The following is a 26,908-nucleotide window of genomic DNA, read 5'->3' on the forward strand; positions in this document are numbered from 1 at the left end:
AAGTGTTTGTGAGTGCAAAGATTGCACACTTCAGCATTCTTTCCAAAATTATCTCTTCTTTTTTTTTTTTTATCTTTATTAACTTGAGTATTTCTTATTTACATTTCGATTGTTATTCCTCTTCCCGGTTTCTGGGCCAACATCCCCCAACCCCTCCCCCTCCCCTTCTATATGGGCTTCCCCTCCCAATCCACCCCCCATTACCATCCTCCCCCCAACAATCACGTTCACTGGGGGTTCAGTCTTAGCAGGACCCAGGGCTTCCCCTTCCACTGGTGATCTTACTAGGATATTCATTGCTACCCATGAGGTCAGAGTCCAGGGTCAGTCCATGTATAGTCTTTAGGTAGTGGCTTAGTCCCTGGAAGCTCTGGTCGGTTAGCATTGTTGTTCATATGGGGTCTCAAGGCCTTTCAAGCTCTTTCAGCCCTTTCTCTGATTCCTTCAACGGGGGTCCTGTTCTCAGTTCAGTGGTTTGCTGCTGGCATTCGCCTCTGTATTTGCTGTATTCTGGCTGTGTCTCTCAGGAGAGATCTACATCTGGTTCCTGTCAGCCTGCACTTCTTTGCTTCATCCATCTTATCTAGTTTGGTGGCTGCATATGTATGGGCCACATGTGGGGCAGGCTCTGAATGGGTGTTCCTTCTGCCTCTGTTCTAAACTTTGCCTCCCTATTCCCTGCCAAGGGTATTCTTGTTCCCCTTTTAAAGAAGGAGTGAAGCATTTGCATTTTGGTCATCCTTCTTGAGTTTCATGTGTTCTGTGCATCTAGGGTAATTCAAGCATTTGGACTAATAGCCACTTATCAATGAGTGCATACCATGTGTGTTTTTCTGTGATTGGGTTACCTCACTCAGGATATTTTTCAGTTCCATCCATTTGCCTATGAATTTCATAAAGTCATTGTTTTTGATAGCTGAGTAATATTCCATTGTGTAGATGTGCCACATTTTCTGTATCCATTCCTCTGTTGAAGGGCATCTGGGTTCTTTCCAGCTTCCGGCTATTATAAATAAGGCTCTTGCTTCAGTTTTGATCACTGTTTTCTCCTTCCCAACTTTATAATCTTCAAGTACTAGTCCTCCAGAACTGGGAAACAGCCTAAGTACTCCAAGGCCAGAGGATAAAGTGGCAGAGATGAAACAACTCCACACATCTATCCCATCACACCTGTCTGAAGGGGCCTGGCTTTAGTTGAACTCCTAGACAATGACTTGAGTAAGATATGACAGCTCTCTCAGTATCTGAAGGTGCTTTAAATTTTGAATCAGTAGAAACAGAAATTGTCTATCGTGGGTCTTTGCACTTCCTTTCAAATGTCCCTCATGTTATTCAGTCAATTCCCAGGAAAGCCAATAAATGCCTTCACAGAGTTGAGTCACCTGTTGTTGACTGCTTCAAAATTAATTCTTGTGCCACAGCAATCTGGCTGAGAATCAGTGGTTGGCTGGCTGGCCAACCACAGAGCCCTTCACTACCTTCAACTCAATTCTTAAACACCAGGTTCTCAGCAATCTTTACCAGCAGAAGTTACTCAATGGTTTCTTTCTTTTTTTTTTTTTTTTAAGATTTATTTATTTATTTTATGTACAGCATTCTGCCTGCATATGTGACTGCAGGCCAGAAGAGGGCACCAGATCTCATTACAGATGGTTGTGAGCCACCATGTGGTTGCTGGGAATTGAACTCATGACCTCTGAAAGAGCAGTCAGTGCTCTTAACCGCTGAGCCATCTCTCCAGCCCTACTCAATGGTTTCTTAAGGTTCCCATCTTTGTAGACTCAAGCATGGGTTAAGTGCTCTTATTTCTCATCCCTCAAACCCTAGTTTAAAAAAAAAAAAAAAAGCATAGGAATATGCCACAAGATGAAAATAGGAATAAATACCAGAGTTCAATAAATGTGATGGGAAACTGAGGTGCCTGGATTTGCAGGCACTAATTCTGCAACCCACTAATGATGCAGAATTAGGCTCAGAGCTAGGACATAAGAGTTAAGTATAGGGGCTGGAGAGATGGTTCAGTGGTTAGGAACACTGACTGCCCTTCCAGAGGTCCTGAGTTCAATACCCAGCAACCACATGGTGGCTCACAACCATCTGTAATGCGATCCGATGCCCTCTTCTGGTGTGTCTGAAAACAGCTACAGTGTACTCATATAAATAAAATAAATAAATCTTTTTTTAAAAAAAGAGTTAAGTATGGACTAAATCAAACTGAAGCATTTGTCAAACAATGGTCCACTGAAAAGGAGATGGAGATGCCTTATCCCTTGGCTTAGTGTTGACCAAGGGATTTTAAGGCTCAGGGAAATTGCAATGCTAGAGTGGATACATTGTGTAAAACCTAGTCCTCCACAGTGGGAAGGCCCAGAAGATATATACCCTTCACGAATTCTATAAGATGCAAACTGGTGAGAGGAGCATCAGCACACTTGAATGGATCTGTTCTTGCCCTTTTCCTTGTGCCAGACCTTAGGGTTGGAGATGCTGCTGCTCAACTGGATGAATTAAATGCAATGGGTTTAATTGGGCCCTGAGGTAACAAGGGCTAGGTGGCAGCATTGAATCACCAGAGACAAGGTGATCGAGGTTATTATAATGGACATCGTAGACAAAATGTTTATGACATAGCCCGTAATGGCCAGCACAGGAAAGGTGAAATTTATAATGGCATGACTTGTTTGGACCTTTGGTACTGGCTAATCAGTCATGGTGTCTCCAGGCATGAAATTGATAAAAGTCTACTGCTTATTTGTTTGATCTGTGTAAGCAGAAAAATTCTCAAACCAATGAAAGAAAGGCTACATTGGATCATGGCAAAAGGCAATCTCAGCCAGTGAATCAGTTTCCAGACTTGAGCCAGTTTGCAGACCCAGAACTTCTTGAATGAAGGGGTGGCCAGGTTCCCCGGAGGAAGGATCTTGATTAAGACATCTAAAAGTTTTGCTGTTAGCCTTTCTCCAGTTCCCCCCCAGAGGGACCTACGGCCTTTTACAAGGGTAACTGTACACTGGAAAGGGAAATAATCAGACTTTCTGGGGTCTATTGGATACTGTTTCTAAATTGACACTAATCCCAGGAGACCCCAAGAAACATTGTGGTCCTCCAGTTAAAGTAGGGCATGCACAGCAGCAGTCTATTATCAAATGGAACTGATACATGATCAGGCCTAAGCAGGTCCTGAAGGCACAAGTAAGTTACATGAAGAAGTTGCTCAAATGCCTATGGTCACTACTCCTGTTATAATGCCATCTGCTGCCAAGCATGCGCCTATAACCTCATGGGGTGTTCCCTATGATCGGCTGACTGAAGAACAGAAGAGTAGGACCTGGTTTACTGACGGCTCTGCACCTTACGCCAGCACTACCAGAAGTGGACAGCTGCAGCTTTACAACCCCTTTCTGGGACAACCCTGAAAGACACAGGTGAAGGAAAATCTTCACAGTGGGCAGAACTTAAGGCAGTACACACGGTATTACAGTTTGTTTGGACGAAGAAATGGCCAGACGTACAATTGTTCACTGACTCATAGGCTGTAGCCAATGGATTGGCTGGATGGTCAGGGACTTGGAAAGATCATGGTTGGAAAATTGGTAAGAAAGACATCTGAGAAAGATGTGGATAAATCTCTCCAAATGGGCAAAGGATGTGAAGATATTTGTGTCCCGTGTAAATCTTCATCAAAAGGTGACTTCAGCTGAGGAGGAAGGAGTTCTATAATCAAGTGGATAAAATGTCCCATTTTGTGGACAGTCAGCCTCTTTCCCCAGCTATCCCTGTCATTGCTCAATGGACACATGAATAAAGTGGCCATGGTGGCCGAGATGGAGGTTATGCTTGGGGTCAACAACAGGGACTTCCAATCACCAAGGTTGACCTGACTACAGCTGCTGCTGAATGCCAGATCTGCCAACAGCAGAGACCAACACTGAGTCCCAGATTTGGCACCATTCCTCGAGGTGACCAGCCAGCAACCTGGTGGCAGGTTGACTACATTGAACCACTTCCTCTGTGGAAAGAACGTTTTGTTCTTACTGGAGTAGATACTTATTCTGGTTATGGATTTGCCTTTCCTGCACGTAATACTTTGGCCAAAACTACCATCCATGGACTTAACAGAATAATGCCTTATCTATCGTCATGGTATTCCACACAGTATTGCTTCTGACCTAGGAACTCATTTCACAGCTAGAGAAGTGTGACAGTGGGCCCATGATCATGGAATCCACTGGTTTTACCATGTTCCCCATCATCCCAAAGCAGGTGGTCTGATAGAAAGATAGAATGGCCTTTTGAAGACGCATTTACGGCGCCAATTAGGTGGGAGCAGCATGGAGGGCTGGGGAAAAGTTCTTCAGAAGGCAGTATATGCTTTGAACCAGTGTCTGATATATGGTCCAGTTTCTCCCACAGCCAGAATTCATGGGTCCAGGAATCAAGGGGTGGAAAAGGAAATAGTTCCACTCACTATCACTCCTAGTGACCCTCTAGGAAAATTTTTGCTCCCTGTCCCTACAACTCTAGGTTCTGCTGGCCTAGAAGTTTTGATTCCAGACAGGGGAGTGTTCCTACTAGGAGCCGAAACAAACATTCCATTGAACTGCAAGCTCAGACTTCCCCTGATCATTTTAGACTTCTAATGCCCTTAAACCAACAGGCTAAGAAAGCAGTGTTAGGAGGGGGTGATAGATCCAGATTACCATGGGGAAGTTGGATTGCCTCTCCACAATGGAGGTAAGAAGGATTGTCCAGAGTGCAGGAGATTCCTTAGGGCGTCTCTTGGTACTACCATGTCCTGTGATTAAAGTCAGTGGGAAACTACAACAGCCTAATGCAAGCAGGACGGCAAAGGACACAACACAGACTCATCAGGAATGAAGGTATGGGCCACTCCTCCAGGAAAAGAGCCAAGACCTGCTGAGGGGCTTGCAGAAGGCAGAGGAAGTACAGACTGGGTAGTAGAGGAAGGTAGTTATAAATACCAGCTAAGTCACATAACCAGTTGCAGAAATGAGGATTATAAATATGAATGCTTCTTCTGTTTTGTTAAGAGCATGTTTGTCTTTCTCCCAATTTAATATCAACTGGTATTTAAGCTTTGATACTAAAAGAGTGTTCCCAAGGGACATTGTGCCATTGTAAATTTACAAATGCACTTGTGATTGTACGAGGAAGTTATTTCATGTTAGGTGTATTCATGACCTTGTTATCGTTTCATGTGGACATGAGATATTAGTGTCAAGTTGACAAGGGGTGGATTGTAGTGGCTATTCCTGGGCTGTCAACTTGACTCTATCTGGAATGAACTACAATCCAGAATTGGAAGGCTCACCTTTGATCCTGAGCTTGAGGCTGGGAGATACAAGTTTCTAACCTGGATCTTGAGGCAAATTGGCTATGAATCCCAGGAGATTAAGGCAAGGCGATCTCTGATCACCTGGGACAAAGCAAGTCCCAGACCCAGGCACTGTGGCACACAACTTTAATCTGGGACACACCTTCTGCTGGAGATTTACATAAGGACACTGGAAGAAGGAAGTTTCTCCTTTTGCCTGCCTGTTTGCCTTGTGGGACTGAGCAACCACTAGATCCTTGGACTTCCATTCACAGCTACTGATCACTGTTGGGGAGTTGGTCTACAGACTGTAAGTCATCAACCAATTCTCTTACTATTTAGAGACTACCCAAAAGTTCTATGACTCTAGAGAACCCTAAGACAATGTTCTACACAGAAATTTGCAAACCAAACTTTTGGGCTGGAGAGAAGGCTCAGTGATTAAGAGCACTGACTACACTTCCAGAGGTCCTGAGTTCAATTCCTAGCAACCACATGGAGGCTCACAACCATCTGTAATGGGATCTGATGCCCTCTTCTGGTGTGTCTGAAGACAGCTATCGTGTACTCACATAAACAAACAAGCCTTTAAAAAGAAAAATCAATCTTTCAGTTAAGACCTTAAAACAACTGACCCTTTCTGTATTCATTCCTATGGAACTACAGGTATGTCACCTAAGACAAGAGGTGTGAACTTGGATTTGAAAATAAATCCAAAGGATAACCTCAACGTTTCAAGAAAAACAGTTGTACACTTGGGTGAAACTAATTTATACTGAACTGATACATAAAGAACCAAATTTTAGAAATTTCTTTAGTTAGGGAAGAATTGGTGGCAAGCATCTAGTGTATGTGTATAAAAGTCCAAGTAAATACCACTTTACAGCAAACGTTTCCCCCAAATAAACTGACGTGTGATCTCTTCACCTGCTAAGTTAAACAATGCCTTAAAAATAGTAAACCAAGAAATTGCTATCAGTGTATAAACAGAAATGTGAATGGTAGGCAGGAAACACCCAAAAAAGGGACTGATGGAAGAGAAAAGAGGGCTTTAGAAGCCTTGAGGTAAACTGTGATAAAAACTCATTAAAACATATACACAAAGCTAGGGGTAAAATGCTTTTCTGGAAAGTGCAAGTATTGATTTTGATACTCAGAAACCACATATCAACCTGGCCACTCAGTTATGGAGAGGTTGAAACAGGATCCATTTCCAGAGAAAGATAGAGGGTTCCTGAGAAGTTAGCACTCGTAGGTGGACACATTTAACAAATACATACTCAAAACTGAAAATACAAGGGCAATGTTTCCAGTGTTAGCCTACATGAAACGAAGGTAACAAAGCCAACTGTAGGCTGCAGTGTGTTCCCCAATGTGCTCTATCTGAGGGCTGGAACTGAAAGCCACAAACAAGGCAAACAGACGTCCCCCTAGCCAAACATTCCAGTTTGTTGGGAATACTAAACAGTAACTTGGGGGAAAAAAACAACCCAAGTGTCATGTTTCCTAGCCCCACCGTCTGCATCATGAAAACAAGAGTTCATGTACCCTGAACTGCACTCATTGAAGATATGTGGAGATTAATGGTTGTTTTATGCACTGCCAAAATTAAAGGTGAAAAAGCACATAGCACGTCCTACTCTTGGCTCGTGAGGGTGAAGCTTGGCAGCCTTTCTGGCATAGCTAATTAGCATCAATTCCCAACACCTGACTGAACACAGGGCTCGACCGCAGCATGGAATAATGCCTTTGATGAACTGACTGATAAAAATCAAAACATCAACCTTCCACTGAACCCATTCCCCAAAACTACAAGCGCCATGTGTGTATCATAATCTGTCAATACTTCTGATTAGTGTAAACAAGTAAACCTTATTGTGAAATACCATTTGCTCACTACATAGAATATGACCAAGCATCACAAACACTTTTATTTGTGGTTATCAGTTATTTTTACAGAATAAAGAACTCATTAATTTGTAACACTGTACATTAAATTAAAATATAACCCATCCCTACATCAAAAATTATCTAAGTTGACCAAGATAAAAAAAGTCTCTAAAAGCTTATATACATTAGAAGTAGCAAAAATAATAATAAAGGAAGAAATTAGAAAACAGACATCAAAGTCAGACATCTAGAAGAATTCTCCAACATCTGCTCTCTTATCTCGGCATTTGCTTCGGGCTTTTGTTCGAGCTTTGAAAGCTGCAGAGTTATATAAATGCTGAAATAAAAAAGAAAATATATATGGATCAATAAGACAAGATATTCTTATAAACAGAAAAACAAATTAGGGGGAAAATATAAAAACCACAAAGGAACTAGAGAGGTTAATAGGTACACATCATCCTATAATAAAGTGCATGAAAATTTGGATACATCTTACCTCAATAAAAACCAAACCACACTTCAAATTTGTTATCTTAAAAAGGAAATGGTGGCAATCACTACTTCATGCTATAGACTCTTGAAAATGAATGAGCCTGGCACTCCACTAAGTTATTGCCCAGCACAACAGAATCATGCAAACATCCCATCACCAGGCAGAACCACAGCTTTGGCTCCATTTCTCCTCAAAGTATTTAGGACTAAAAACCTGAAGAGAAACCATAGAAGCTGTGCATTTTGTTTTAAAAAACAAAAACAAAACCTACCCTTTCAAAACGAGGAATCTTCATGGTTTTAAGTGTTGCAGCATCGAGCATCACAGGGGGTCCCAGCTCAAATACATTGCGAAGGAATTCATTTGTCTGAAATGACCAGAGAAGAGGTAAAGCCTGCATCACATATCTAACTCACTACACAGTGATCTGACTACAGAAGTGAATCACATGTCTCTCTCAATCCAGACAGTGATGATCTGACTATGACTACAGAAGTGATAGGCTTTCTGAAAATAAAATGAGCTTTCTGTTTTGTCAGCATGAACACAGAGTATTCTCTAACGCCTTAGATTCTAGGACTATGTAAACTTTCACAGAGCACAAGTAATACTCCAGCAGATGCTTACTGCTTTCTAATGCCTGGATGCATTCTGGCTATCAGGCTAACTTCAAAAGCCAGTCTAGCCCTCTAATTCCACCCCACCCACTTAAAGCAAGGATGCCACTCACCTGCAAGTGGTACTGCATCCCTGATCCAAGAGCCTCTTTAAACGTGTCATAGGTGTGCTTTTTGACCCAGCTATCAATATACATGCGCTCAGGACCGAATTTAACAGTTTCTGTTGGAAAATCCCGTTCCTATTCAACAGAGGAGCCAAAATTAACAATCACACGCCCTAAAATGGCCCAAACACAATTTCTATTCTAAGAAAATACTGATATAAAAAAAAAACAGTATTTGAAATTGATACTTCTTTATCAAAGATGTAGTCAGGCTAAAACTACTGCCTCCGTGCAAGAGGGCAGGAACCCCATAGAACTATAGAAACTACGCAACTGATAAATTGGTAACAAACCCAGTTTTGACGATCTTAAACCTTCAAAAGGAAGGAAATGTGAAGAAAAGGTCAAGTGCTTCTACTGGTGTAGGATGGGGAAGGGGAGGCTGCCAAACAGAAATGGCACACGACAAGGAGTGAACTGAGTGAACCCCCAGGGACCTAACAGGTTAAGGGGACACGGAAAAGCAACCAGGAGTTCCAAGAAACCTCAGCCAGGTTTATTAAGAAAATGAAGCCAGGTGAAGCAACGCATACCTATACTATAAAGCCAGGAAGGCTGAGGCAAGAGGACAAAATGTAACTGCAACCTGGGTAAGATGTAACAAGAGAAGGGAAGAAAATAAATACTCGGCAGGAGGAGGTATGGGATGTGAAACAGAGGGAGGACCAAGAGGGGAATAAAATCTGGAGTGTTTAAAAAAAAAATTAAATAAGATTAAAAAGAAAGAAGAGAGATGTTTCAGAGGCAGAATGATTCTTCCACAGCACCATTATACCATTTCTCAAGGAAAACAAGGGAGCTGTAGCCTAAGAGAAATGGGTATCACCAGTGGACATAGAGCTGACTGCCACAGGGATCATAAATAAGAAACCTGAAGGGACATGCCCATTCCACAGTCTACTCAGTCACTTCTCTCAGCACATCTGAGTAGAATGAGGTAGAAGGAATGTGAATTTTATCTAGACTTACATAATTTATCACTTAGCAAGTGAGTAACCTCTTTGAACTTAGTTTGTGGTCTACAAATTTGAAGTCACCGACCAGTCAGTTATTACAGGTTTAAGAGAGCATGTCTATGAAGTGACATTCTAGAAGTCAAAAAATATTCTACATTCTTCCAACCTTTGTAGTTTCAAGGAACATTTAGACCTCAGAGCTTACTTCCCAATCATGTTCTGTAAACTCCTTCTTCTAAACCCTTATCCTCCTTCCTAAAGATAACTAAGTCCTTCTGCTTCCTAACTCAAGAATCTTTCCCTTACCCTTCCCCCTCTTCCCCACTTCCTCTCTTTGTATGTGTGCACACACTTGCTGGTGTGCACATGGAGGCCAGAGGGCAACCTCCAATGTCAGTCCTCACCTCACCTTCCACCTTGTGTAAGATCAGATGAGATCAGAATTTCTGTTTGTTGCATGCCACTGTGTACAACAGGCTGGCTGGCCCATGAGCCTCCAGACTCTCCTGTCTCCGTGTCCCATCTCACTGTAGCAGCACTGGGACTATAGGTATCTGCTAACCACAGGCTTTAAAGATTCAAATGCAGGTGCTCAAACTTGTATAACAGATGCTTTTACTCACTAAGCCCTCATTTATATTTTCAAACTATCTTTTTTTCATGATTCCCTCCCCCATACTTTCACTAGCAGCTAACACAAAAAACACAGAACAAAACTACTAGCTGTTTACACAACTCTAGCTGCCAATTCTGCCCTCCTCAGAACCAGAGCCATGCCTGTTAACAGATATTGGGGACACATCTCTTATTCACAACCCCACCCCAGCCCCCCACCTTCCAACCCACTGACCTGGTTTTTCTCCCAATGCTTCATGATCTAGCTTAAATTCTCATATACACATCAAGCTGACTGACTCTTGAATACATCTGTTTTAAAAACAACAGCCCCACAGTTTTACCTCAAGAAAAACAAAATCTTAACAACTAACCAAAAACAGTTAGGTCTTGAACTTCTTCAAGAAACTGCCCTCACTAATCCTATAGCTCATCTCACTTAAGCAGACTAACCGAAGAGGCTCTGAATCAACTGACTGCCACGTGGCCTTTGTAAGATCCTAAGTTTTGTTATTTTGGACTTTTAGTGCCCTATCTTCCCACAGATCACAGAAGCTTAAGGGCAACATCACACTGAAGCTTTAAGAAGCATACAGTAACTCAGTCTCATTCACAGAATTCTGATGTAACACCTAAGGTAAAATGCCACAGACCTCTTTATTTCTTATCTCCAGTGTGGTATAAAATTCAGAGTATCAGATGTGCTAAGGACAAACTCTCCAACCGAACAGTGCCTTCCTTCAGTCCTCATTACCCTACAAGTGCTTTTGCTTTCCAGGAATTCTTCCCTATACTGTTGTGGGTGGTAAAGGCATGACTTCAAGAAAGTCTCTGTGCAAGCACTCACCAGGCCCAGCCTAGCTTAGCTTCTCTGATGCAGCTTCACAAGGGAGCCGCTCTTACCTATAAAGACCCTGCTCTGGTATTTAAACAAGGAAACAGCTTTGGGGTAGAGTGAAAAAAAAAAAAAAAATCAAGCAATAAATGATGCAGGTGTTTGCTGGAGACACCCATTTCAGTGAGGGGCTAGCTGTGCTGGCACTGTAGAGGCCTACCTCCACAGCCCTCAGGACGTCTCTGAAGACAGAGCGCTGCTTTCTCTTGTCCACTTTGGCACGGTGTTTATTTCCATCTGTAGCCAGAGCCCGGAGCATCTGGGTCAAAGAATCCATATCTTCATAAAAAAAGTCCTGACCAAGGAAACGATTTTATTTCAGTTATTATTCATTTATTACATCTGCTAGAATTGATGAAACACATACCAGTTGTATCAAGCAACACAATTTTGCTGTTTGTGGAGATTTGTGCACAGATAGACAGGTAGGTGTTATGTCAAAATTCAACTACAAAATACAACAACACAACACTCTCCTGAGTATAACCAGCTGCCCCAGAGAAGCACATGCTGGGCTGTGCACATGACCTGGGTTTCCAAAGTTCCTCGAGATGGAGGTGCCAGCAGCATCTACCCGATCCCTCGCAGACAGTGCTCTCTAACACACAAACCACTTTTATGTCAAAGGTACAAGTTAATCAGCAGTGCTTTTTTAGAGGATGTGATTTCTACTTATGGCCATTGTCTCTAATAAGTAGTAGGACACAGCAAGAAACATGGGTCAGTAATTAAATTTAGGACAAGAAGCTAGCTACTGCAATCACTTCTGGGGCAGGGGGTAATACAAATTTGAAATCAATGTCATATTTATTCTTGCTTTTAATCTTTTAATGTATCAACTTGATTTGAATTCTGATTATTTCTAATTATAACTCTTCTGACAAATATTTTCCAATATGTTCCAATTCAACCTAAGCCTCTCTTATATGCCATACCTACCAGTTAGATAGCTTACATATTATATTAATAAAACTATTAAATTAGACCAAAGTTATAGTACCTTTATATTTAAATACCAATAAATTTGATTGTATCCTAAGGTGATACCAATTTACTTCTAAGAAGCAAATAGTTTAAGGACTGCTAATTTTCTACCCGAATTTTACCAATTTGTTCTCTTACTTTTTTTTCTTGTTCTCTTACTTTTTAAAGAATATATGAAGAAGTTTTCAAATCTGTAAAGACAAGCCAAAATTTCAGAGATCCAATACATTCTCTTAATTGGATCCAAGAACTGCAAACCACTGCCAGTGATTCTCAATTGTGGAAGACTGTGTCTCCCAAGGCCCGCTAGCTTTGTCTGGATATTTTTGGTTGTCACATTAGGAAAAGTGGTACTGTCATCCAGTGTGCAGATTCTAGCAAGGGATATAGCTAAATACCTACAGTACTAAGAAGCCATATCAGGCACCGAACAGAAGCAGTGCCAAGGCCAAGAAACTCCAATACAGTCTATGCAATGACAAAACCTCAAGCTAAGGATAGCTGGTCAGTCACTAAGCTCAACGCACTATGAACCTAGGAAATACAATTGCCTAACAGGACAATTTCCATAAAGTAAACGAGCATAAAAAAAAAAAAAAGGAAAAAATGAAATACAATCAACAGTATCCAATAAACAGTATCAAAAGCCTACTTTTTATAGCTTTGGATATAATAAACTACACTCTTGGACGAACAAAAAATGGGCTTTGGAGATATAAATAAGTCATTCATAACTGCACAACAGGACAAAAGTCCTTATCAGAATTGTCAAATGTTCTATCTGTACCCTAATGTCTGAGATAAAAATACAATGTCTACCCAATGGTTCTAACAAATGAATACTGCCCAATAAATTCTGAAGCAGGAATTATTATGTACCAATACTCTAAACTTAGAGAAATTTGTAGAATTCCCACTTAACAAAACAAAATCTAACAAAAACTGTGGCAAATTATACTGAGGAGAGGCAGGGTTACATCGAGGGATTTCACTCTTATCTGTACAATTCTGTGCATAATTATATTAGGAAGTATTGTGGGTAGCTTCCTCTTATGTAAAACAAAAGCAGTTAATACCACTCACCATCTCACAGACTTATAAAGATTACAGTACTAACAGTATATAGAACCATTCTACTCTTAAACAGCGTGTTCAGTCTAACATAATTTAAATGGGATAGAATTAGGGCAAAATAAAATTATAAAAAACTTCTGGGGGCTGGAGAGATGGCTCAGCTGTTAAAGGCTAGGCTCATAACCAAAAAACTGCTCGATGAGTATAGGCTTGACATCACCTAAGATTAACTACTCAAAGCAGTACTTCTGTATGAAAATGACATCAGCACTGTAGAAATTAAGCAAACTGGGTCTACACAGTTGGCTATATTATAGCCCAGTGTAGTTTAATGGCAAACACCTGTCTAGAAAATCATCTGGGAAGCTTACATTGAAATAGAATTTGATCCCTCCCCAATTCACAAAAGCTAAACATACGATCTCTAAAATGGTTTTATCCTCTACTTCAGCACAAAGACTTTCTTACTTCATGTTTGTCAAAAACTGGACAGTTTCCTATCTACAAAGGCAAGAAAGAATGCCAAGCTGCTCTTTTGAGATGGCCTAAGTATCAGACTTGGCCCTGAAGAGCTTTTAGTTGCTGACTTATATCTCCTCATATATTGTAGCACTCCTCTGTGTGGTGAGGTGAAAAGGAACAGGGAGAACCAAACTGGGAAACACTACAAAAGCTGATGTTTAGAACCAGAACATCACACAGCCTCTGCTCTTTTATACATGTTGCTGGGAGGAAGCCAGTAAGTAAGAAGCTTACTCGACAGTCACCATCATTTTTCCACTTTAAAGATGAGGACACAGAAACAGATCTATCCAAGATCAACTAGCAAGGGTGGCAGGAAAGTGTGCCCAGGCAGCATGGCTCCAGAGTCCATTGCTTCCCATACGAATATACAGCAAGTACAGCTAGCTAGTACAGCCATCAAAGGAGTAATAATTCCTACAATTTTAAATACTCGCCAATATCTAACCAGCTAATTCACTGAAATCTAACTGAAGTCAGTTCTTCATTTAGAACCTACCTCCAAGGTTCAAGAAAAATTCACCACATTGTGTAATATCCAGGTTAATAGTACCACAGAACAACTATGTTAGCAAAAACCTCTGAATATTAAATACTTATTTGCTATAAGAATTATTTTAAATCTGCCTATGTAATTAATCAACCTGTTTTAACTTTTTTGCAGTATTAGGACCTTGGTCACTCAGCAAGTGTTCTACCACAAAGCTATACCTATAAAGTCAGAGAGCAAAAGGCATTTAGGTATAAAACTTAAAATGTAATTTAATCTAAAACTGCATTACTTAACTTTTAAGATGTACTCCAAAAAGAGTTAAAGGAAACTGCCATTTCTAGTCAGCAGAGGAATGCTAGATTAAACCTGGGACATCTAGTTTCTGTGCCTAGTTAAGAGTCATCAATTAACTTAGTAAAATGAATTGATTGTGAAATTTGAATCCAATTATTTCTCACATAAACAGAATCCTTAGCTGCTCACAGCTTTAGTTTACTTTCACTCTTAGCTGCTACCTTCCTAATGAAGGTGAGGGGGCTTCACACGGGCTGAGTATTAAAAGCCTAAACACTGAGATTCAACTTAAATGAAAACATAAAGGCCTAAAAATGGTAGACAGTCTACAACTGTTAATGCTGTTAAGACACTTGCTGTTTTAAAACCTAAGACTAACCACAGTTTGATCCTGCAAATACAGCCTTTCTCCTTAGGTTAAAAGTCAAAGTGGATGGAAAGCCCAAGAGGCCTCACACTTAGACAAAGAACTAGAGGCAACTGAGGCAGCCAGAAACAGGAGAAATGGCCCTTCCCATCCAATGCCCAACAGTCTGCTCTGAAACGTAAGTACCATATAGACTGAATTAAGAGTATGTATGTAATATAAATATACAGGTATACACTCAATAACAGTGAATTCAGAAACTTATTCCATAGATGAAGCCTTAAACTCATCTATAGACCTACGTGCCTCTCCCTCCCTAGTGCTAGGATTAAGGTTATGTGTCATTAGGATTGGCTCAAGGCCATGAAATTGAGGAACAAGAAGGGGTGTATGAGAGGATTGGGTGGAAAAAAGAGGTAAGTGTTGTAATTATATTATAACCTCAAAAATGATCACTTTTAAAAGCACCTATTAAGTAACCCAAGGTTGGAAATAACATCTATTTAGTTAATAATTTCTCACATACTTGTCTCCTTATGATTTTTTTCCCATTTGTTGCTATGACAATAAGCAGTGACAGACACTAAAAGCTGTTCTGCAGTTTTGTTTTATTTAAAAACTTTTTCCTTTACTTTTATTTTATGTGTATGAGTAGTTGCCTCTTTGTGTGTCTGTGTACCATATGTGTGCCTGGTGTCCATGGACCAGAAGACAAGGATCCCCTAAGACTGGAGTGACAGTAGTATATAGATAGGTACTGGGAATGAAACTCAGATCCCCTGAAAGAACAAGTGCTCTTTGAGCCATCCCGCCAGTCTGTTTCTCAATTTGAAATGCCAGCACATTACATGAATTAGTATCTAGGAACAAATTCACCTTTATAAAGGCAATAAAAATTATGAACAGGGTAACCAAATATCCAGTACAACAAGATAAAAGGGCTCCTAGAACATAGGACTTCCAGTTCAAAACCAGCAATACCAGTATCAACCAACTAGGACAGCTGGTCAGATATTTCACATTTAAATACCCTAACAGGCCCAGCCACAGCAATTAACACCTGCGTGTAGACAGTGGGTAGGTAAACAGAATCCAGAACACTATCAAAAGCCATGCTGAATTATGACAGAACCTCATTTCACCCCAAATCTATGCTGACTGGTATTTCACCCATTTGCCTTACATTAAGAAACAGCACATGCCTGAAGTCAAGTATTTGTGAGTAAACAACACTCCCTTACTGCAGCTCTACAGACAGCAAGTATGGTTCTACCAACCCTACACCAGATTATACTCTCAAAATCAATCACAAACTCTCAGGTGACCAGCCTATAAATGTATTTATTATCCAAATCCTAATTTTGACAGTGACAATACAAAGGTCCTCGTGTGTCTCCTCCTGCCAATTAGATACTCACACTCTCCATTCCTCTGGCCAATTCAAACAGAAGTGCCAAAGATTCGCCAGCAGCAATTCTCATGTTTACATCATCACAAGAAAGGAGGCTTGGAAGTTTATGGAAATGCCTAGAAAATAGTCATTACTTTATGAGTACAACCAGTTATGTTAACTAAATGGTTTCTGTTCAATAAAAAAAATGAAACTAAAGGGGCTTTAGAAAATTGACTCAGTGGCTTAATAGCACTTGCTTCTGTTCTTGCAGAAGACTCAAATCTGGGTGCCAACACACATCAGGCAACTCACAACTGCTTTTAACTTCAGTCCTAGGGGAGCTGATAGCCTCTGCCGGCCTCTGTGGGTACCAGCACTCAGGTGGTACACATACACACATGCAAGCACACACACATACACATAAAATAAAAATGAAACTAGGGTTGAAGAAAGATAACAGCACTGGCTGCTCTTCCAGAGGACCCAGGTACAATTCCATGCACCTTCATGGTGATACTCAACCATCTCCAGTACTAGGGAATCCAAAGCCCTCTTCTGGCCTCCAGGGAGAATGCACTCATATGGTGCAGATATACATGCAGACACCCATATGCATAAAATAACTACAGATATGGGAAAGAAAAGCACGTACAGCTCCAGCTTTTTCTTCACTTCACTGATTGGGCATATGGTCAGCAGTAGCGTCCACGCGAGAAGCGAGCTGATGTGAAGCACTGTATTAGGAGTGCTGCAAGGAACGTTCGTGTCTTTCTCTTTAAGGTAGGACTTGGTGAAGATACTTTCCAAGCACTCCAGAGTTGAATACAGCTCCTTAAAGAGAAAAATGAAGTTAAGACCAGGACAACTACCTTCAACTAAACATAAGAGCACTAGTAACTGGAATTAAAAATTATTCTGCTTACAGTGATGTCATCTGTGGCAATAAAACAGCAAACACCAAAGCAAGTTGCACACTGCAAAATAAAAGGAAGACATGAATGGCATTATTTTATTATACATCTGCTTTTAAATTTCAATGTGAAATCCTTCTCAACTACTTCCCTGCACTAATTCCCACACATAGTCTAAGAAGATTGACAGTGAGGAGAGCAACGTCCTGACAAGGAGCTTTTAGTCCAAGCTCTGCTATCAACTATACAAGACAACTTTAAGAAAGTGACTATTCCTCTTCGGTCTTCCTTCTTTACTAACTCCTAATTAGTAAAGAAGTACCCCCCCCTTCTGATTATTTTAACAAAATAAGGATCTAAGCAAAAGATTCTTTCTACCTAAAGATAAATGTCGATCTTTTTCAAAGACGCATACACACTAGAGAGTTTACGATATTACGCACAGACCAGCTTCTATGAAGCACAAAGCAGAAATCTAGCAAAGTTCAAGTGACTCTCAAACTCCCTTAAGTACCATACAATTACAGATCTGAGAGCATGCTCAAACCCTAAGACACATGAGGTACACATTACAGGGTAGACTTTGCACAAAGTCTTACATTTCGCACAAAGTCTTAAATTTATCCAAATGCAGCTTTTCATGAGGATTTAACCCAACGAACATCAGTATTGAAACTATTGTTTAAGCTTCAGTCACACATATTCCACAATTATCTTCATAACCCATTATCTGGTATATGCATGGTCCTTAAATCCCAAAAGTAAAGAAAGTATTCAAATGGAAGACTTTGGAGCACAAAAGAGATTTGTCATAAACTGTTCACGGTTGTAAGACAAAGGAGAGTAAGGGACTGTCAGATCCTACTACTTATAGCTGAGTGCTGTGTCTGGATAGATCTGTAAGTTTTAAACTTATACTTACAGTCTGCCTAGCCTGGATACTAGCTGTTCCATCACAAATTATTTTTTTTAGGATTGGTCCAAGAGTCTTTAAAATCTCTTCACTTTCCAATCCAGGGCCCAACTGAATACAAAGAACGGACGCGAGCGCTGCAGCTGCGCGCTGCTCATCACTCTTTCCTGGAAAGGAGCAGAGAAGCAAGCATGGCAGATTTTATTTTTAGCAGATTTCTATCAAGTGAGTAATTTTCCACAAGTTTTATTATAAGGTAGCATATATATTTCTAAGACCCATATTGTGCTTCAGGCTTAAAATGCTCAAATGCTACAAACAGATAAATCTCAGTCAAATCATAGATCAACTCATACTAGTTTAATTACTCCAACGTTGCAAACAGATTCCTCATCTGTAAGCAGAGACAGGCATCCATCTTGAGGGATCATTTTAGTGACTGCAAAGGCATGTGGTTCATGCAATCTCTGCCTTCTAATTCCTTAAGTCTCACACTAACTGTGTGGCTACAGTAGCACTAAGCATGTCTGACCTAGGGCGATGAGCAGAGTCCCCGCCTTCTGATTATTTTAATAAAATAAGGATCTAAGTAAAAGATTCTTTCTACCTAAAGATAAATGTCGAACATTTTTCAAAGACGCATACACACTAGAGAGTTTGAGCAAATACTGACATAAAAACTATTTTTTGAGACAGGGTGATCTCACCATGTAGCTCTGTTGGGCTATAGCTTGCTATGCAAACCTCAGAGACCCTCCTGTCTCTCTGCTAGAATTAGAACTGTGTACCACCACAGCTGGCCTGAATTTGTTATTACCTAAAAATTATAAAATACTAAAATGAGAATTTTTAAAACCATGTTGTCTAGTTCCCACTAAGGGAGTATCAATGTAATTCATACACTTTAGCCCCAACACAATTGGCTCTGCCATACTGTAGCAGTGACACAGGATTAGAGCCACCAGACTTTTCCTCACCCTGCTCTTGTTCCATGGGAGAGTGGGAGCTACATTCATAAACCAACTTTTACCCCAAGGCAAAATGAGACAAAAAGGACAAAAAGTTTATTGAATTTAAGCAAACATGTGCTTCCTACATCTTTGATCCTATAGCTATTGAGTTAAAGTGATGATAGAAAGTAATTTTAATAATATACTTATTTGGCAAAATAAGGAAACTATAGATGCATATCTTAATTTTAGCAGTTTCTAAAACTGCAATGGTGAGAAACATCAGTTCTAACCTTTAATGTCACTCTTCTATCTTTTGTGTGTGCATTTACATCATGAGGAAAGACCAGAAGACAGCGTCACATGTTCCTAAGGAGCCATCCCACTTAGTGTACCTCAGCTACTGTTACTATGGGAAGGAGGGGGCAGCACCGGAACACACGTGCAGGTCAATCTGGGAAGTTGGCTCTCACTTTAAACCATACTCTGAGGCATGGTGCCTCATTCCTGTTACTGAACTGCTCTCACAAACCTCCAAACTGTCTTCCTCCACAGCAATACTCAACGTGGAGATCTGAGTCACTGCAGCTAGTGTTTAAGTGGGTGCCAGGAACAAATCTGGTCATTAGACCGTCTCAGCAGTCAGTATAGCCATCTCCCCAGGCCCCAACCTGTTTGTCTGAGGTAAGGTCTCTTGCTGCCCTCGAGCTTGCTTTGGTTTATGAGGATTCTGACGACTGACTCAAGTCCTCAGGTTTGTAAAGAAACACTTTATATCTGGAGCCTTTTCTCTTTATTCTTAGAAATGTCATCTTTTACAACACAAATTCCACAATTTCTACCACACAGTTATAGAACTCAAATATGCCAGGGATATCCTAAATATAGTGTTATTTTAGTGTATAACTGTTGTTTTACATGCAACGGGAAAATGGGCTGGATTCTTGTAATGCTCTCCCATGTTTAAAAAAGAAATGTCTTCTAAAAACCATACTTTAAGTTGCGATATGATGCTTTCACCTCTTCCTTATGTAACCTGAGAATGGCAATAAACTTTGAGAGAACAAAGAACGGCAATGTAGCCACTTAAGATTTGTTTATTAGTAAAAGTTACTGCAAGAAAAGCCAATTCCTTGTTGGTTCTGCACAGGTCTATCAAGAACTATGGCATTACCTTTTTTCAGACAGCGCTCAATGCTATCAGTTAAAGTCATTCTTCTCTCGAGAACAAACTCATACAGCACTTTTGAAGACAGCGCATTTTTAACACCTTCAAGAGCTGCCTGTCTTGTCTTCGCACTATTGAAAAAAATTAAAAAGGAAGAAGTAGTCAGGAGAGTGCTACAAACTAATGACTTCTGAAGACATTAGATCTCCAATGTCTTCAAACTCCAAGTATCTTTCAATAACGCACCTACAATCTATCACCTAAAAATGAGAAGCTTCTTAAAGAGCTTTCTGTCACAGCACTTCTCTTTACTGGTAGCCATAACGATAAATGACTGTGTAGTATTTTGAACTTTCAATGCTATGTAGTACATATTAAGTAAATTCAGTTTCAATCCACCCTACCCCTTTAAACCAGCACTTATTATTCTGTCCAGTCAGGCTCCAATTCCTGAGCTCAAGTGATCCTCTCACCTGTCAGCCTTCTCTCAAGCATCTGGGACCAGAGACATAAACCACAAATCTAATATTCATGCCACATCTTCTGAGAATCTTATTTCCATCTGTCCAATTCTAGATATACCATGAATAGAAGCTTAATTTTGACAGTTTTCATGCCCATAACAAATTTAGTGGACAAACAACTGAAAGCAGTTTGCCCTTTTAAGCTGAAGATCAACTTTTAATACTATAAATCAATTTCAACTACAAAAGTTAATATATGCTACTATGCTATAACAATGCGTAATACAAACCAATTTAAATTCTAATAACATGTTATTATCCACATTAATTGGCCAAAGCAACATTACATCATCCAAAGTAAACAAATCAAGCTTCAGAAAAACATACTGCTTTATCAGAGAAGTATACAAATTATATAATACAGTAGCTGATTAGAATCACCCAGAATGGCAAGTGTTTACCACCTCATACCTCTTATCAAGGGTTAGGTCAATTAATCCCTTCAACTTGTACTCTAAGTCTTCCTGAGTTCCTTCCTCATCAAGAACTTCTGGTCCTACAGAATAGAAACCAACACTGTAACAGAAGCAAGAAAAAAGATTGGGAAAACAGAACACTACAGCTCACATACGAGAACTCCCACGTCATCTTTGTACGGCAAGTCACAAGTATACATTTAAAACTCCTACCGTCCTCCGCGAAACTGGAAGGATCGCTATAGCCACTGCAGTGGCTCATTGTTTCAATGGATGCGTCTTCATCACTGAAAGGTTGAACAGTCCGATGCGGGCCACCTATTAGGAACAGGAAAGAAATGAATATATTCTCTCTCTCTCTCTCTCTCTCTCTCTCTCTCTCTCTCTCTCTCTCTCATTCTGTGCTATGTATATATGTATACGCAAATTCTTAACTTGGAAATTATAAATCTTACTTAAGAGTGATCTCATAATAAAGTCAAACTTTCTGTAAAGAGAAAATTATATTGCAAAAGAATATATGCAACATTCCTAAATTAAGTTGATTCATCAAGTCTGTACTTCAGAAGGTCAGCTATTTACATTATGAAGCAACTTCAGAAATGTACCAATCATCTAACAATGAGAATGACTAGCATTAGTAAGCATTAACTCTTGTTCAGGTGGCTTATTTAAAAGGCAAGTACCAAGTTCAAAGGGGGCGATTTTTAAGGTAACAAAAGAAAAGCAAAAGTTTTGTGTCTGATATGTTATGAAAGCCTGTTCAAACTAAACTGCTCCCCTACCCCCTTTTAAGTCAGGGTCTCACTATGCAGCTGGGCTGTCGTGGAACTCATTATGAAGACAAGGTTGGTCTTAAATTCCCTGCAATCCCCACAGGTCAACCTCCCGAGTACCAGGCTTACCAGGATGAGCAACAATGCACCTATGTCTGCATATGTGCGACATGTTATGTGAGTTGGGGGTCTATCCTTGACTTCCACCATGTTTGAGACAACTGTCTCTTGTTTTGATATTTAAACTGCAAGTTTCTGAGAATTCCCCTATCTCAAACTCTCTATAGAAACACTGGGATTACAGATGTATATACCATCCTGACTATACAAGAATCTCCTATCTGCAAAAGCTGTTTACCCACTAAGCCATCTGCCAGTTAAATAAATTACCTTAAAAAAAGAAAAGGAACTCAGGCTGTGGTTGTGTAAACCTTTAATCCTAGTACTTGAAAGACAAAAAGAGGCAAAGGTCTCTTGAGTTTGAGGCTAGCTACATAGGGGTGATTCCAGGCCAGTCAGGTTTACACAGTGAGACCCTGTCTCAAAGAGCAAATAAAATAAAATAAATATTCCAGCTATATCCTAGAGTTTAAAAATACCAATCCTATTACCAAAAGTAATTAGCATATTTTTAACTTCAATAAAAAATAAATTCATAATTTAGGATTACACATTAATTTTAAAGATTATGAAGTAATGGATTACTTTGAATCCTGGGCTAAAATGAGTCTCAAATTCTGACCATAAAGTGACCTGCACAGCCTAATTTCCCTGTATTAGTAAAATCAAAGACTACATCAAAAATCAAGTCCTTATAATAACTAGTACATTTTAATATTATACAGTACACTCTGCAGGAGAGATGCTAGGATTACCACCTAGACAGAGAACAGAAAAATGAACATGAACTACACAACAGAGGTTAATTTCATTTACTCTCCAATTTACCTTACCTTTTCCTTTATACTAAGGTTTCAACTACTAACTTTTATGCACAATATATGTGCAATTATACAGAAATATATTTCAATACTAAGCAAATCAAAACACACATCATACAGGAGTACAGAAAATAATGTGTCCTATACTACAAGTTTAGGAGTGTTCTACTGGCACATAAAGATGTCACTAAGTAGCATGATTATACAATCAACTCACTATGTATATAATATACGGTTGTAACAGTGTATAAACTTATACAATCTTTGCCAGCCAATTCCCACCAAAGACTGGAGGAAAAGGGAAAGTATCAAAAGCCCATGAGTGTACTTAGTTATTAATTTCATGATGAAAAATTATAAGCAAATACAGATTAATGAGTATTATATTTGAATACATATTTTTAGAACTGCAATTTCTTCAGAAATATTACAACGTGTAATTATTAACAGTTCTATATACACATAATCATGATTAATATTTAACCTTAGTTATGGATAAAAATCAAATTCCTCAAAAAATTTAAATCCCTGCATTTTTCTTTAAAAGTGTCAGTATTTCCTTTTATTCACTTATTTCAGTTTTAGCGAGTCAGGCTCTGCAAGCCAGTCTCACTAAATAACCCAGATTAACCTTCAACTCCTGCCAACCTTCCTGCCACCCCAGCCTCTCAAATCCTAGGATTAATGGGTGTTAATTTTACTTTTTAAGTCCTCTAAAATTAAGCCTGTTAGAGTTGGGCTAATTTTCTTTTAAATGGTATTTGAAAAAAAATGCAGAAAAGCTAGCAGAATTTTAAATTAACAAGTGACCTTGAGGGCTGGAGAGATGGCTCAGCGTTTAAAGAGCACTGACTGCTCTAACAGAGGTCCTGAGTTCAATTCCCAGCAACCATATGGTGGTTCACAACCATCTGTAATGGGATCGGATCCCCTCTTCTGGTGTGTTTGAAGGCAGCAACAGTGCACTCACATACATTAAATAAATAAATAAATCTTAAAAAAAAAAAGTGACCTTGAAATTCGCTGCCTGATGCCAAAGTAACTTGGATCAAAGTAATAAGAACAGAGAATAAGTGAAGCACCAGTGCCAACATTTCTTAATCACAGTGTGAGAAAAAATAAACACCAGCCTATTTCTGGATCTTTCCTCATGACAAATTATGCTAACAGCTGAGTATATTCTGAAGAATCTTACCATATTTACATACAAGCCAATGTAATTTTAAAATTGTTTATATGTGGCTTGTTTTTAAGATTATTTGTACACAACTTTAAGTTTCTGTCTCTTAACTAGCTGGTTTGGTTTCTTCATGATTCCAGGAAGGGGTTTGAAAAGGCAAAGGACGTCCAAGACGCCTCAGTGGGAGAGGTGGCTGCTGCCAAGCCTGTCTGCCTCAGTTCCTGGGACCCACACAGAAAATGTGTCCTCTGACTTCACATCCACTTCTTAGTGTGCTCACACTCACGCACAAATAAGAAGATGCATTTTTAAGGAAATTCATCCTGTAAGAATGTCTGACATCTAGGTCAAGCTTACCTGGCAATCATGTGTCAATAATGAGCAGGCATACATATGTGAAGTCCTTGTTTCTCAAAGGCTTAATATACAAACTTTATTTCTTAAAAACCCTGTCTTTCATGCTAAATCTGTGACTTTACAACTGCTATTCCAGCAATCAGAAGACTAAGACAAGACACTGTCTTTGAGACCAGCAGAGGCTACAGTAAATTCCAGAGCAGGTTACAGACTGAGACTGTCATAATAAACAAAATGAGAAAAACAAAAAAAGAAACACGAAACATAAAACTCCACTCCTCAATCAGAACAGTGCTGTGTAAATCCATGCATACGAGGTCAATTTTCTTGGATTCCTACAACCCCCCATTTACTCATAAAGAATATACATAAAAACCCAAGGCCCTAAGCAACTAAAGGTTGTAGATTCTCTTAAATGTATTCTCCCTGTCACCCAAACTTCAATAGAAAAAATAGTTTCTAAATTGTTCCTAATTTCCTTTCTCTGACTTTAAGAAGTAAAACATACACAATGTGTCTAAAGTAAAAAAAATTACAGAAAAGCATTCTCATCCAGTTCCACTTGCAAGAGGTAACTTATGGCAACCATGTCAAAACTTGGAGTTTTAACAATCAAATCAATTACTTCTTTGTACAGATGCTTAAATGTTTCAGTGCTTATATTACATATGCTAAAATGCAGTGTTTAAATGTATCTTTTCTATGAAAAAAGAATTTAAAAGACAGCAGTGAAGTCTGATGGCAGGTCAAATACACCTTGAGGCAAAATGTGTCCTAAGGAAATAACACTTGCCAGGAAACAATGGAAAAGAAGCAGAGACCACAGTTAACATGTCTCCAAATTGTCAGTGGTTCTCTATTATTTCCATTTCATTTTCTTAAAGGTAAACTTTAATACAACCAGTAAGACTTTATGAAAGAACTGCTGTATTTATTCAGGAGGGAAAGCTTAAACAGAAGCAGCAGTAGCCTTGATTCAACCACAACTAGGTTACACGAACAGTATTTTAGAACTTCACAATGAACTTCACCACCCATTCAGGAGACAGAAAAAAATATCTAAAGAAAAAAAGAGAAATCCGTATTTGTAATAGTCTATTCCCAGTCAGTTATCATCTAATGCATGATCAAAAGCTTTCAGCTCTTCGGACCCTGTAGGAAAACTTTTGCATTGCCAGTCTCCAATATTTAAAATGAAAACTGGTCATTTACTTTTCTAATGAACAGAGGCATATCATTCGAATGATCAAAGAGTAGCAGCTATGTCAACAAATACCTAATGGCTATTATCTTGGTGTGAAACGTTTGGGGGCATTCCAATATTCAACTCTATAATCTTAACAAAACATTTAATGAGATGACTACTCATTTTAATACTACACGACTTATGTCTGGTGTGCAGTCTTGTAGAAGGTAACTTCGGCTGCAATCACTTTTTTTCTTAACCATGTTAAGATGAGAATCGTACATTCAGTTCAACAATTAACCATCCAGAAAAATCTTCGCTTTAGCATAGAAGGGGGAAAAAAAAACTTATCCCTAACTTTCAGCCAATTGCAACCTCAGCTTCTCACTACCTCTACCACTGCATGGAACCTATAGAATGTAGCACAAAGGAGAACGCGGTCGCCTAAGCTGGCGGCACAAGGGTTGTGAGGGCTCCAGATTTCTGCAGGTACCGGGTTAGGAGTGGGAGCCACGCTAAGGGTGGGGCGGTGGCCTCGGCTTCCGACGCCTCCAAGCCGCCTTAGAGGACCCGCGGGACGCTCAGGAAAGCAGCGGGATGGAAGCCACTCGTGCCTCTGCGTCACCCTGGCCCCATCACGCAAAGCTCAGGCCTCGTGACACAAAAGCCGGTCCTAGCTCTCTGGACGTTTGACACTCCCGAGAACTCCATGCTGGAGCGAAAGCCACATGCAAGAGTGCAACAGCGGCAAGCCACCGGCGCTCCGCCCCATCTCTAGTTCGATAAAGGACCGAACAGCTGAAAGCGGCGTCTAGGAAGAACGCCAAGTTCTGGTCACTCTTATGCTGACTCTCTCTCCAGCCCAAGGTCCCACTTCTCCCCGCCCCCAGGGCCGGTGCTCCAGCACCGCTCCCGCGTGCCAGCCCAAGAAGCGCGAGCGCGAGTCCCAGGGCATGATGGGAACTGCAGTTCAGCTGCACCACGCGCTATGCAGACTTGGGAGTCCGAAGCGAAGACAGAACTACAAGTCCCGCTGCGCCCCAAGCCGGAGTCTCCCGTTCCGCTGGCCAGCCGGCTCCCGGGCTTGGGGACGCCCCTCACCTGTCGTGGCCGCCGACGTCGCTGCCCCGGAGCCGCCGCCACCCCCGCCACCGCGGTGGGGAGCGTTCCGCTTCTTGTTCTTCGGCATCGTGGGCCGCCCGGTGCCGCCTACACTTGGAGCTCAGCAAGGATCAGCCGATGGAGCTGCACTGTCTACTCGTGCGTCTGTGCGGCGGGCGGCTGAGAGGCGAGTCTCCGGCTAACAAGAGAGGCGAGGAGCGGCGCGGGTGAGAGGCGGCGGCAGCAGCAGCAGAAATCCCCGTGAAGAGCTGCGAGCGGAAACGATACATGTTTCTCTCTAGCGCGGGAGCGAAGGCGGGGTGGCCAGACCACGACGCCTTAAGTAGCCAGACGGCGGCTTGTCGTCACCATGCGTGGGCGGGCCTC

General features: G+C 40.5%; 1 protein-coding gene across 4 annotated transcripts in view; it reads right to left on the reverse strand.

Moving 5' to 3' along the window:
- Positions 1-7,241: 7,241 nt before the first annotated feature.
- Ifrd1 (interferon-related developmental regulator 1) overlaps positions 7,242-26,908 on the reverse strand; it is a 48,535-nt gene continuing 28,868 nt past the window's right edge. Inside the window, 12 exon segments of one of the 4 annotated variants that reach the window (NM_019242.2) lie at positions 7,244-7,562; positions 7,993-8,088; positions 8,452-8,580; positions 11,132-11,266; positions 16,124-16,232; positions 16,751-16,929; positions 17,022-17,072; positions 17,932-18,089; positions 20,047-20,171; positions 20,976-21,060; positions 21,194-21,298; positions 26,522-26,754. In NM_019242.2, the coding sequence (NP_062115.2) occupies positions 7,473-7,562; positions 7,993-8,088; positions 8,452-8,580; positions 11,132-11,266; positions 16,124-16,232; positions 16,751-16,929; positions 17,022-17,072; positions 17,932-18,089; positions 20,047-20,171; positions 20,976-21,060; positions 21,194-21,298; positions 26,522-26,609 (1,350 nt within the window). In that variant the 5' untranslated portion in view covers positions 26,610-26,754 and the 3' untranslated portion in view covers positions 7,244-7,472. 4 annotated transcript variants of the gene reach the window in all.

Source organism: Rattus norvegicus, chromosome 6 (genome assembly GCF_021556685.1).
Source record: "Rattus norvegicus strain SHRSP/BbbUtx chromosome 6, alternate assembly SHRSP_T2T, whole genome shotgun sequence".
NCBI classification, from domain to species: domain Eukaryota; kingdom Metazoa; phylum Chordata; class Mammalia; order Rodentia; family Muridae; genus Rattus; species Rattus norvegicus.